The sequence below is a fragment of the Penicillium roqueforti genome (genome assembly GCF_015533775.1).
Source record: "Penicillium roqueforti strain LCP96 04111 chromosome Unknown scaffold_22, whole genome shotgun sequence".
Classification (NCBI taxonomy): domain Eukaryota; kingdom Fungi; phylum Ascomycota; class Eurotiomycetes; order Eurotiales; family Aspergillaceae; genus Penicillium; species Penicillium roqueforti.
Window position 1 is genome coordinate 301,055 of NW_024067586.1, and position 12,253 is coordinate 313,307.

Below are 12,253 nucleotides of genomic sequence, written 5' to 3' on the forward strand. Positions count from 1 at the left end.
AGAGTTGTCTATTCCTAAAGGGGCAGAATGCCCAACTATCTAGTTGTGGGGGTTGGTGCCTGCCGCACCGAGCTGATGGTCAGGTGACCACGATGTCCAACAAGAATGAACCATCATTATCTTCCCCAGAGCTTCTACAGTCACACTTTACATAGCATTAAAAGTTAGAATCAGTCGTTTTGCTCTAAAACGGCTATCGGGCGGCCGCAGGCCATCCAGATCCCTCGTAGGTATACTGTTGTAAATGTTGTACTCCAGACAATGATGAAAGGTTTGCAACGTTTGTAAAGTAGTCAGCTATATCAACTAGCAGCTGCTTCATACTTTACAATTTGCTTCTTCCTTTTTTCTTAATCTTCGTTATTGGTTGAATATATTATTTCTTCTGGCACCTCACAATCTAGGAGGTATATATACCTCTATTGTACCTACCCTATCCGTACTTTCTAGTTATAGAAGGAATCGCTCTTTATTATCTATACCGTTTTTGGAATAATTTTTGGAACAATTTTTGAGTAGTTATTAGAGCAGTTATTAGATAATAAGTACCGGGGAGAAAGGAAAAGGAAAACTACTTACGGGTTCTGCTCGCCTGCTATAAGGACTTTCTGTAAACCATATAAATGGTGATTCCCTTTATAAGTAGCAAGTGCAGATGCGGTAGGACACTCAGATCGTTATATATAAGACCGCTGCTCGAACTGGTTATACTTTATTCATGTTAATTTCGGATCGGAACCTTCCGCTTCCTAACCCTATTTCTATCTAGCTTGCCCTCGACTGATATCGTGGTCATTTTCATCATATTGTCAGTTGCAACCATATCTTCCTTCTCGCAAGTGAGCGCTCATTCAATGGGCTCCTGCTCAACATCATCCACCTTTTCTCCGTTCGATGGTCCTATTATCATCGATAAAATGGGGATGGCAATATCACTAGAGGAATTCTGAATCCTCCTTCTATAGCGATTTGCCTCTCTCCATTTGATGCACCTCAGACCCCACAATTCGCTGTCCACGCGGTTGAGTACCTCTCCACCGACCTACACCTTCATCAAGTACTTCTCCTACGACCCACCTTTCAACCTGTTTCCCACAACCAGCTTGGCGGAGCCTAAGCTCTTGTAGCTCGTCCTAATTATTACCGGCAAATCTAATTTCGCCTCGTGGTTCACATCATTACACTCCCGACAACGTCCTTTGCGACGCCAATTTGACTGCCAAATCCGGCAACGCTCCCACTGAGCCAAGGCATTTTTGTATCTAGAATATGAGGAACCGTGGGATTGATGCCGAAATGACCGCTACTGAGACCGAAAACGGTTGCCTTTCCACTTGTATGTTTAGACGTCCAGCCGCTTCCTAACCGCCCACTGCCCTACAATACCACTATTCTGCATCCTAAAGGGGCTTTATGAGAAGGACCAGTCAGTTATAGACACATTCTTTATTCAGCGACACACACTCCCCGCTAGCTACTTCGGGTATAGTATCCACCTCCGGCTGTCCAGGTTTGATGCGTTATTCGCTTTTAATCTACGTAACAACGATCTCCTTTTGATTTTAAAGGCATCATTTTCGGGACTAATCGTGCCAAGCTATTGACAATCGTGCCAAGGTGTCAGCAACTTGGCATTCGAAGTCTAAGACATCCGTTGTATGTTGTAGTCCATACTCCGTACCGTTGACGCCAAGATCATTCCCGAGATAAGATAGGCGTTCGATAACGAGCCTAAGCCCTAGAGGGTTGTAAGATCCGGGGTCAACACGAGAACAAGACGTAATTGGATGGCTGAAATTCTATGGAACACATGCTCTCGGATCCTTATCTTAGCTTAGATCGAATCAAGTCCCCTTCTTATCATGAATAATTCATCCGACAGTCACAGATTCCCATGAACTATAGGCGACTACTATAGATTCAAAGCTCCCCGTTGAAACAATAGTCTTGGCTGCTGTCATAGAATAGATAAGATGCCCGAAAATCTTTGTTTTAGCTATTATGAGCTATGTAGATGTCCACTCTGCTAGAGAATATATATGTACTGTGGACCCCCGAGCAGAGGAGTTAGGATTGCGATCCCATTCTAGTTCTCATCATGGCCGACTCTGTAAGTCTAGTATGATGGAAATGACACTTGCACACAGCTGACACAGTCATATAATATAGCCAGTCTACAATGCATCTACCCCAACAGGCGGAGATCCACTCAAGGTCGATGTAAATGCTCAATATGCAGGCGTCGAGTGGAACTATACCTACATCATCCTCTGCTCGTTCATTGTTTGGTTGATCATCCCCGGGATTGGTCTTCTCTACAGTGGTCTTGCACGGAGAAAATCAGCACTGGCATTACTCTTCCAGTCGTTCATGATTGCGGCCGTGTACGTTAAGGTCTTCTTCAAAATCCACGCGTACATCGTACTGACACCATATATCCCGCCAGGATAACGTTCCAATGGATGTTCTGGGGTTACTCGTTAGCCTATGCCCGGGATGCAAGTCCCTTCATTGGAACCCTTAAGAACTTCGGTCTGAGAGGTGTGATGGTAGCACCATCGCCTGGCTCGGCGGATCTCCCGGAGATTGTGTTCTGCTTTTATCAGCTTCTATTCTGCGCATGCACGGTAAGCAACACATAAAACAGAATGTCGCGAGACTGGATCTAATGGAATGCTGCGGTAGGTCATGATCGTTGTTGGCGGAGCTTTCGAACGAGGCAACATGATCCCCTCGCTGATCTTCGGCTTCTGCTGGGCAACCGTCGTCTACTGTCCCCTAGCCTGTTGGACCTGGAACAGCAACGGGTGGCTGTATAACCTCCCATCACTTGATTTCGCCGGCGGCGGCCCGGTTCACATCGCATCTGGCTGGTCAGCATTGGCTTATGCCTTTGTTTTGGGGAAGCGCAAGGATATCGACAAGCCTTCACATGCGAAACCCCACAACACCACCTTAGTCTTCTTAGGCACGTCCTTGATCTGGTTTGGATGGTTCGGGTTCAACGTATGTCACACCTGTGCCTTTTCTAAACTCAAGTCTGACAGCAGAGATTTCTTAGGGCGGCTCGACTCTAAATGCTAGCATGCGGGCAATGCTAGCGGTATTTAACACCAACACTGCGGCTTGCACAGGCGTACTCGGATGGGTGCTGGTTGACTATATTAAGTATCGTGGGAAGTTTTCGGTCGTGGGGGCATGCGAAGGCGCAATCGCAGGGCTAGTAGGCATCACGCCAGCCGCCGGATTTGTGTCCGTGTGGCTTGCTGCCGTCATCGGGTTCCTCACGAGCATCGTCTGCGCGCTCCTCCAAAACATCAATGAGTGGTTACACATAGACGAGGGGATGGATGTGTTCAAGCTGCACGGTATCGGCGGAATGGTGGGGGCATTCCTTACCGGCATCTTTGCGTCGCAATCTATTGCCGCGTTGGATGGCGTGACCGAGGCCACTGGTGGCATTAACGGCAATGGAGTGCAGGTTGGAAAACAATTGGCCGAGGTGTGTGCTATCTCGGCATATTCTTTTGTTGTCTCCTGTATCCTGCTTTACATTATCAATTTCATACCGGGGATGCAGTTGCGCGTGCATGAGGAGGTGGAAATGGTTGGCCTGGACCGCACGCAGTTTATCGATGAGCAGATTGGTGAGCGGGCGCTGCTTGACGATCTATGCGGGTCTTCATCACCTGCAAGTGTGCTTAATGGGCAGCTTCCTGTAGTGGTTGGGTCTGAGGGAACGAAGGAATGACCGGGTTAGAGTCTCGTCTCGTGACTTCAAATCCCAGAATTGTATGTCGAACATGTAACTTGTCTCAGATATTAACTTCGATGTTTCTATTTTTATTTTTTATTTGCCATCTCGCTTCTATGTATAATGTTTTAGCGAGAGATGCCCAAGAAGAAAGCTTGTGACTTTCAGTGTGTGACTGAATTTGTTTGTTTATTTGTTTGTTTTGTTTTGTTTTGTTTTTTTTTTTTTTTACGAGGATTCTACCATACAGTAACAGGGGAATAGGAAAAGCCTTCGCCAAGACAGACCCTTGTTCATTAGAGTGACGCAACGAATCTCCCCATCGGCTTCCAAGGCCGGGGAAGGGAGGGGCTGACGTATACTTTCCCCTCTCCCCGGCATTTTAGTGTCCTGTAGGGTCCTTTTCCCAAGCTGCATTCCATGACGACGAGGCTGGGATACATATCCGCTTACAATGTATCGACTACCCCGTACCTACAGAGTACTATAGTTAATAAATAGTGAAGTTGAGATAGTCAAGGCCCAAGTGGAACTGTCCCTGTCAAGATTAAAACAACGTGATTAGTCTGCATGCCGCAGTGAGATGTGTACACATCTGCAGGAGAAACTAAGTCTGTAGTACATTCGAGATTGTACGTTGGAGACATTGGATGTTATTCCCATCAAATGATTGAAAATCTGCAGGAAAAAAAAAGAAAAAAAAAAGATTACCCGGTCACAGAAACTTAAATTACCCATAAATTACCCCACTTTTCCCAATTCGGACCAATCTGTGCCCATTTTGCCACTGAAAATTCCGAGTCCGGCCCGTCATGTTTCGTACCGCTCCGGAGTCGTCGCGTCCAGGCCGCTTTTGGCACTCTCCTTATCTTTCTTGGCCTTCCAAGGTTGGCTGTCTCTCTCCTCACTCTACTCTTCACTCTCAAGTCTTCTTTACTTTCCGTCATTCGTTTACCCCATATTCTTGCAACCTAATTTGACAAATTGATCCTCTGCTTCATTTTGAGCAGTCTTGTCATGCTCTGCGAATAATCAAAAGTCCAAATGGGCAAATGTATGCAGTCCTACCCTAACTTTCATGATGCGGCAAATTGACCTTTCTATTAGGGCGTTATGGTGTCGTCCTAGACGCAGGATCGTCTGTATGTCGACTCATCCCGGAGACTCGGAGTCATGCCACTAATCAACTGCACAGGGGACTCGCGTACACGTTTACCGATGGCTACGAAATTCCGCGGCACGAAAGAACGCTCATGTGGAGGACTTGAAATCGCTACCGGAAATCAAAACTAAAGAAGAATGGACGAAGAAGATTCACCCAGGTGAGCGCTGCTCAAGCCAATACGGATTCGTCGACAACATACTAACCTATCTGCGCAAAAGGTGTTTCTTCATTCGCCAACACACCCGAATTGGTTGGATCAGACCATCTTGCTCAATTATTAGACCACGCCAAGGGGATCATTCCCGCGGAAGATGCCAAGGACACTCCCATATTCCTCCTTGCCACTGCAGGTATGCGACTGCTAGGAAATCTCGAGCGACAATTGCTTCTGGACCAGATCTGTTCTTATGCTCGTGACAACTCAAACTTTTTACTTCCGGACTGTGGGGTTCACATCCAGGTGATTCCGGGCGTGACCGAGGGACTATACGGATGGATTGCGACAAACTACCTGATGGGATCCTTTGATGCCCCGGAGAAACACGACCATGGAAAGGGACACAGCACCTACGGATTCCTCGATATGGGTGGCGCATCAGCCCAAATTGCGTTCGCCCCGAATGTTACGGAGACAGAGAAGCACGCCGAGGACCTCAAATTATTGCGATTGCGAAACATTGATGGATCAGTTCAAGAGCACAAGGTTTTTGTCACTTCGTGGTTAGAGTTCGGCGTGCATGAAGCCCGGCGACGCTATCTGGACGCTTTGCAGATGGCAATTGGGCCAGGTATCAAAGAAATGCCTGACCCTTGTCTTCCTAGTGGATTGCGCACCACACTTGATGGCAGGGTTGCATCGGCGAGCGAGACAGAACCTTATCTGCTAGGCACGGGCAGATTCGACGAATGTCTCCGTCAGACATACCCATTGTTGGATAAGGATGCTCCATGTGCGGATGAACCGTGTCTGCTAAACGGCATCCACGTTCCAGCTATCGACTTCGATGTTAACCATTTTATCGGGATCAGCGAATACTGGCACACCACTCACGAGATTTTCGAAATGGGATACAAGGACAAAGCATACGATTTCAATACGTATCAAGAACGGGTCCAAACGTATTGCTCACAAGATTGGGACTCCATTGAGCATGGCCTTGGACAGCAAAAATGGGGAAAGAAGGTTGATCGCCAAAAGGCCTACGAAGTATGCTTCAAGGCATCATGGATCATAAATATGCTACATGATGGCATTGGAGTGCCTCGCGTGGGCTTGGAGAATACGACTGGCTCTTTGCACAACGGCACCAAAGAAGTCTTGGCTCATGGAAAAGAAAAGGGCTACCTTGATGCTTTCCAGGCGGTCAACAAGATCGACTCGACCGAAGTGAGTTGGACTTTGGGCAAGATTGTCTTGTACGCGTCTTCTCAGGTGCCTCTAGAGATCGAAGAAGGTCTTCCAGTAGGCTTTGGCAGCAATGTCCCCGGTATCCCGGCCGACTTCCAGTATCCCAGTGTTCAACTACTACCGGATTCAGACAGCTTCCACAGTGAGCACTGGCATGATGCGCTATTCGACGGTGATTCTCCGCGCCGAATCCCAGGCTTCGTCCTCTTCATGCTTATCGTTTTCATGGCCGGCTTTTTCTTATGCGGACGCAGCCGTCGATCGCGGCTTTTCAACCGCGTGAGTAACGTGTTGCGCCGTGGTGGGCCATCGCATCCCAATCATCCAAAGAAACGGAAGGGACTCAAATCGATGCTGCCATTTATCAGTCGAAGTGCCCCATCTTACGAGCGAGTTCTCGAGGACGGTGCTCAAGAGTATGAGCTTGGTGCCGTCGAGTCCGACGGGAGCGAGGATGGTGGACGTCTTTCCGAGGCAGACTTGGCTAGACTGGTACCACCGAAGCGAGCGTCGAGCTGGGGCAGCAACAGCAACACTCCCAGTTTCAAATACGCGTTAGATAATAGTTCGACCGGGACGATTGGTCTTGGGATCAGCAGTGGTGGTGGTGGCTCCGGCATCGCTATGGACCGAGCAGGCTTAGTAGTCAGGACGGAGAGCAGGGACCACCTAGCTCCCATTGCTCTAGGCCCTACAACGAACGGCCGTCGGTCAAGAGCTGGTAGTCCGACGAGATCTCACCAAAAATCACCCAACATGACACCACTGGCCGACGACTAACGCGACGTGCTGACCTGAATTATGCTTAATTACTTACACTGCATTGCATTTCCACTTGGAGTTTGATTGTCTGATGCGTCGACTCATTTCGACGTTGTCTTGTCTTTTTCTTTTTCGCAAAGGGAGTTCTCTTCTTATGGTGTTGCGTGCGTCGTGGCAGGCTGCTTTCAATTCTTCATATCATATTTCAATACTGTGCTCTGGAGTACCTTTTTGTTGGTTGGTTACGGTGCTTTCGTTCTCAGGCCGGTGATTTACACGTAATGAGGTATGTACTATTAGTGATTGAGAAAGCTTTTCCTGAATATAGATTAATACATTGCTAGAGTCTGCTTTGCGTTCAAATCGTACATCTTAGTATCAATGAGCATATCTTTATCAATTTAATATGCTAGCCCTAGTGGTCAACTACCTACATACAGTGATTGTTCACACGTTTCAACACATTTGGTTATATAATGTTCTGCTGGCTTATAACTAATTGATATGAATTCAAACTATCGATCTTATATGGTATATACCAATCCTGGCTTTCAATGACAGACAGCTCTAATTCGATGAGACATTGTCTCGGAGAGATGCCACAGATGATCTAGATCTATCCCATGCTTCATATAGGCCGCGTGAACTATATAGGTAGGCGGTGTATAGGTGGGGCTTGGATGAACTGAGCAGTTATCAATAGTATCACGTGTTAGTTTTGCTACCGCCTTGGCAAAAACGATGTAGAGAGAAACTGGCGCAACTAAGCTTCCGATTCACTCGTTGCATTGATTCACCAAGCTTGTTCAATATTCTTCTACAGCACTTCACCTATGCCGTCGCGTTAAACCCCACCATTCCATACACCCCTTACTCTCGGCAACAGCTCTCATCGCCACCGCCAGTATGCGCTTGACTACTGAGCTCATTCAAAGTTCACTAACTTACATCAATCCGCTCACAGATCGTGAGCTGGATCTCCGAGGTGAGTTCACCCACTATAGACCTGCCTGAAAAGAACAGGTACTACACTTTTGATTAAGAGCTGGATTGATATCGTCTTTTGCGTGGTCGTGCAGGTCATAAGATCCCCACAATCGAGAACTTGGGTATCGCCAAAGTAAGTGCTTTGTTTCTTTCAATCTTTGAGAGGCAGATTTGTCCCTGTTACTTCTTTCCGTGTTACTACTAGACCAATTTCTGGTCTGCAGTTAGCTCTGTTGTACCTATATGAATCCAATGTTGACAGCTCCTAGGATCAAGATGCGATCGATTTCACCGATAATGACATCTCCTCCCTTGGAAACTTCCCCCATTTTCCTCGTCTCCGCACTCTCCTTCTTGCGCGCAACCGTATCAATCACATCCAACCCGCACTCGCAACTTCAGTGCCCAACCTGACGACTTTGGTCCTAACCGCAAACAATGTGTCTGAACTTGCCGACCTCGATCCGCTGCGGAACTTGGGGCGACTGACGCACTTGTCCCTCTTGCAAAACCCGGTGACGCGCAAGGAGGTATGTTTAGCCCTGCGCCGTATACTAGTTAGATCCGGCTATATATGACATGGTCCAGACTCAATTGGAAGCTAAACTAACCGATTCCTGCAGAACTACCGCTACTGGACTATCTGGCGCATTCCCTCTGTCCACTTCCTTGACTTCCAGAAAGTGACCGACGCCGAGCGCGCTGCAGCCAAAGAGCTATTCGGCACCTATGAGGAACCCTCGTCCCTCGCATCCAAGATTATGGGTGTCAAGTCCCGCACCTTCGACGTTTCTACCCCTGCTGAACGCACCCCCGCCGAAAAGGCCATCCGAGTGCAACTCACCGACAAGGAGCGCAAGCGGGTCGAGAAATTGATTCGCGAGGCGAAGAGTTTGCAGGAGATTACAAAGTTAGAGAAGGAGCTCAACGAGGGACGGATACCCGGTGGAGCGGATGCCGATGGTGACGAGGCCATGCAGATGTGAGGGATGAGATGTGGATCTCTCGCATGGGTTGTGTCGTGGATGATGAACATGCAATCACGTTTTGTCTTTATTTTCTCATTTTCTTCTCGTCTGGAGCTTGGCTTTCTGGGTTTCTTTTCTGGCCCTATTGTATCTGGGTATTCATTTATTCATGTGCCCTTAGTTTGGGATTGGGAAAAAAAATATCCCAGCTATGAATTGTGAGCATATCGAATCAAAAAGATCATTTGATGCTCTAACATAAAGTACGTGTTAGTCTATCAGGCTGAATCTAGACAATCGCCGAGCTATCCTAAATGGTCTGCCGGCTATCCTTTGCTTGATGACCCATCTAGCAGCCCAGAGTTTCCCCATTCCATGTAGAGATGGAATATACCCCGAAGTTATGAGTGAATCCCACAGAATATTGGGAGTCCACGGGTCTACGGTTCCACTGTATTGGCAAATTAGTCAGCATGTCATGTCCCGTTCAGGTGATATTCCCCGAGTCATCTAATTTTAGTTAAGAGTTACATACCATTAATCTATAACTACTGCAAAGGTATGGAGTATACGGTGTACATTCGTCGCACTGCATGTCTCTACCATTAGACGATGCAACCTCGGTGCGTTGGCAGGGATAAGACGGCACATAGCGTGTAGGGGATATAATTAAACGACCATCAGGAAATGGCAAAAAGTATCGTTTATGATTCAGTTCATATATTGTATGTACGCAAAACGGAGGTTGGTTGTGGAAATACCTGCAAAGTTCCGATACGTCATGGCCACCTAGTGATTTCAGGACTACTGTCTTCTATATCTTCAACGGCATATAAGAGTTACCAGAATATATTTTCTCAACTGTTTCCTTAGATCATAGCCTATATACCGATGCGTATTCTTTCTAACCTCGAATATCGGTTACATCGAGCTTGTGTGAGATATTATGGAAGTCCCAATAGCTCTAGTTGACGCACACAACTCGAGAAGACCATCCCCACTATGGAGTATACTCTGTCGAAGCTTGGAATAATGCAGAAGGCGGGTCAAGCCTATTCATGTTTGACCGTGGAAATACCATTCAAGCTGTGTCTTCATCCCACGTGTTGGTTATCTTTATCCCACGTGTTGACCTGAGCGGGCCCTTCATGTCTGAGAGCCACCTAGGTATTTCCAAGATGAAGAAGGGGCTTGGCTAGGGCCTGCCAAGTCTCGTATTTCATGGCGATCACATCCTAACACGAGTGATGCGAGGGGAAAGGGCCTTTTACGGATGTGTGTAGAGGCTTGGTTGCACTTCATATCCGCCCATAATATTGATGAAATACGCTATAAATTGCATCTTTCCCAGGAGCTGTACAGAGTACTCACTCAGCATTGTTGAAAGAAAAGCCCCATTGGTACTCCGTACCAAAATTCCCCATCATGCGGTATACATTGGTCTTCACGACTCTTCTTTCTCTCTGCCTCCCCGTCACTATCGCGACAGACCCCCGTTACTGCCAGAATAAAACGGTTCTTGATGGTGCAGATTTCACCCTCGAAGAATCCGCAGACAATGCTCACCTCCCTGTGCTCTCAAAGTACTTTGAGTCCAAGGGTAAAATTGCCAACATATCTACGGTTCTTCAATCCGCGAATCGTGCCTTAAGTAAAGGTTCGCCCTCTGTCGGCAATGGGTCTCCCTCCGAGGCATGGGCTTGGAACTCAGGTGATGACGCGACAGCGACTTGGGTTCCGCAGGGAATCACCGGCTCTGGTGATGCTTTGAATACGGGAACGTGGGATGGCCACGATGCGTGGGTCGTCAGTTGGTATCGTTCTGGAGAAAGTGTACGGCTTAGCTTTATTGATCGCGCAACGCACAATTATCGCCATGTGATGCTTGTGAATCCTACTGCCGACGATAACTTTACAGCCATCGCTATTCATGCGGGTGGTATCATGTGGTACGGCAATGTGCTGTTTGTTGTCGATACCCATAATGGTATTCGTGCATTTGACCTGGACAACATCTGGGAGGTTGAGATTGCCGATGGGGTCGGAAAAACTACAGATGGAGGGTATTCTGCGGATCAATACCGATATGTGCTTCCTCAGATCCGGTGAGTCTATCTATTATCTTCCTTTTGACCAAGACTGATACCATTCAAAGCAATTATCAATGGACACCCGGCTCCGCTTCTCCCTTCCGCTTCTCTTGGATTTCGCTTGATCGCAGCGATTCACCCGACACCCTCATGGTGGGTGAGTTTGTGTCAGCTGGAGAAACTTTCGACGATGCCGCAAATACGCCCGTCCCTATCCGCTATGTGAAATACGATCTGGATTATGCGACCCGGAAGCTGAAGACTAGTGGGGGCATCGCTTCCGCAAGCTGGGCGTACTGTGTCGATATACCCAACGTACAGGGTGCTGTTTCATACGACGGCGAGTTTTACATCTCGCGCAGCACAGGCAAAGCTCCCAAGCAAGGCGATCTTTTCACTTGGGAAGAGGGGCAGACAGCGACAGAGCACACGGGGTGGTTCATGGCTGGAAATGAGGATTTGAGCTACAACCTTGTTCATAAGGAGTACTATACTGTCACCGAGTATGCTGGAGATCGGTACATTCTAGCCTACAAGGTCTAGTTCTACTTGATCTGCTATTGAGATTATTTCCAATATCCACCATCGGTGACGGTGCCGACGGAGTTGTTAAACAAATATAAGAACAAAAATATCACAGTTGCCATGAGAGCTGATACAATAATTGATGGGATACAGTGAACCATGAAAGCTGGACTTGTCTAACCTTGTAAACTTTTATTTATTTCAATGACAACCCTTCGGAGACTACATGCACTCTGAAGTCACTACAGACGATTAGCTATTGACTGCTCTAACCAGAGATATCTAATATCTGATCCCCCGAATGAAAACAAGAATATCTAAGACTTAAAAAGACATCAATACAATCAACCGTTATTAATATTACCTCCCTGAAAGATTCCTGATACAGGGCGCTGATTGGATTGATGCTCAAATATTTAGGCTGGCAAACTGCCTGTAAGTTTCCATTTTTGGCATCATCTGGGTTTAAAATATTCAAAGCACAAAGGCTTGCAAAATCTCATGAAAATGCATATGCTTCTTCTTCTAGTGTCTACAAGTCTATCATTCGATCTCATACTGAATTTCTAACTTTGGATATGACCTAACTAAGTG

General features: G+C 47.1%; 4 protein-coding genes across 4 annotated transcripts; all 4 read left to right on the forward strand.

Annotated features, from left to right (window-relative positions):
- Positions 1-2,098: 2,098 nt before the first annotated feature.
- LCP9604111_7348 (ammonium transporter) lies at positions 2,099-3,751 on the forward strand (the record flags this gene model as incomplete). The annotated part of the gene is made up of 5 exons (XM_039075370.1): positions 2,099-2,110; positions 2,170-2,384; positions 2,447-2,627; positions 2,686-3,006; positions 3,062-3,751. 5 exons carry the CDS (start codon positions 2,099-2,101, stop codon positions 3,749-3,751), a joined length of 1,419 nt encoding a protein of 472 aa, XP_038926739.1.
- Positions 3,752-4,798: 1,047 nt separating this feature from the next.
- On the forward strand, positions 4,799-7,107 carry LCP9604111_7349 (putative nucleoside diphosphatase (Ynd1); the record flags this gene model as incomplete). The annotated part of the gene is made up of 4 exons (XM_039075371.1): positions 4,799-4,808; positions 4,862-4,896; positions 4,950-5,076; positions 5,138-7,107. 4 exons carry the CDS (start codon positions 4,799-4,801, stop codon positions 7,105-7,107), a joined length of 2,142 nt encoding a protein of 713 aa, XP_038926740.1.
- An 888-nt stretch (positions 7,108-7,995) lies between these two features.
- lea1 (U2 snRNP complex subunit LEA1) lies at positions 7,996-9,062 on the forward strand (the record flags this gene model as incomplete). The annotated part of the gene is made up of 4 exons (XM_039075373.1): positions 7,996-8,074; positions 8,169-8,209; positions 8,346-8,606; positions 8,700-9,062. 4 exons carry the CDS (start codon positions 7,996-7,998, stop codon positions 9,060-9,062), a joined length of 744 nt encoding a protein of 247 aa, XP_038926741.1.
- Positions 9,063-10,469: 1,407 nt separating this feature from the next.
- Positions 10,470-11,677, forward strand: LCP9604111_7351 (uncharacterized protein; the record flags this gene model as incomplete). The annotated part of the gene is made up of 2 exons (XM_039075374.1): positions 10,470-11,149; positions 11,200-11,677. The coding sequence occupies 2 exons, from the start codon at positions 10,470-10,472 to the stop codon at positions 11,675-11,677; spliced, it is 1,158 nt and encodes a 385-aa protein (XP_038926742.1).
- Positions 11,678-12,253: the final 576 nt, after the last annotated feature.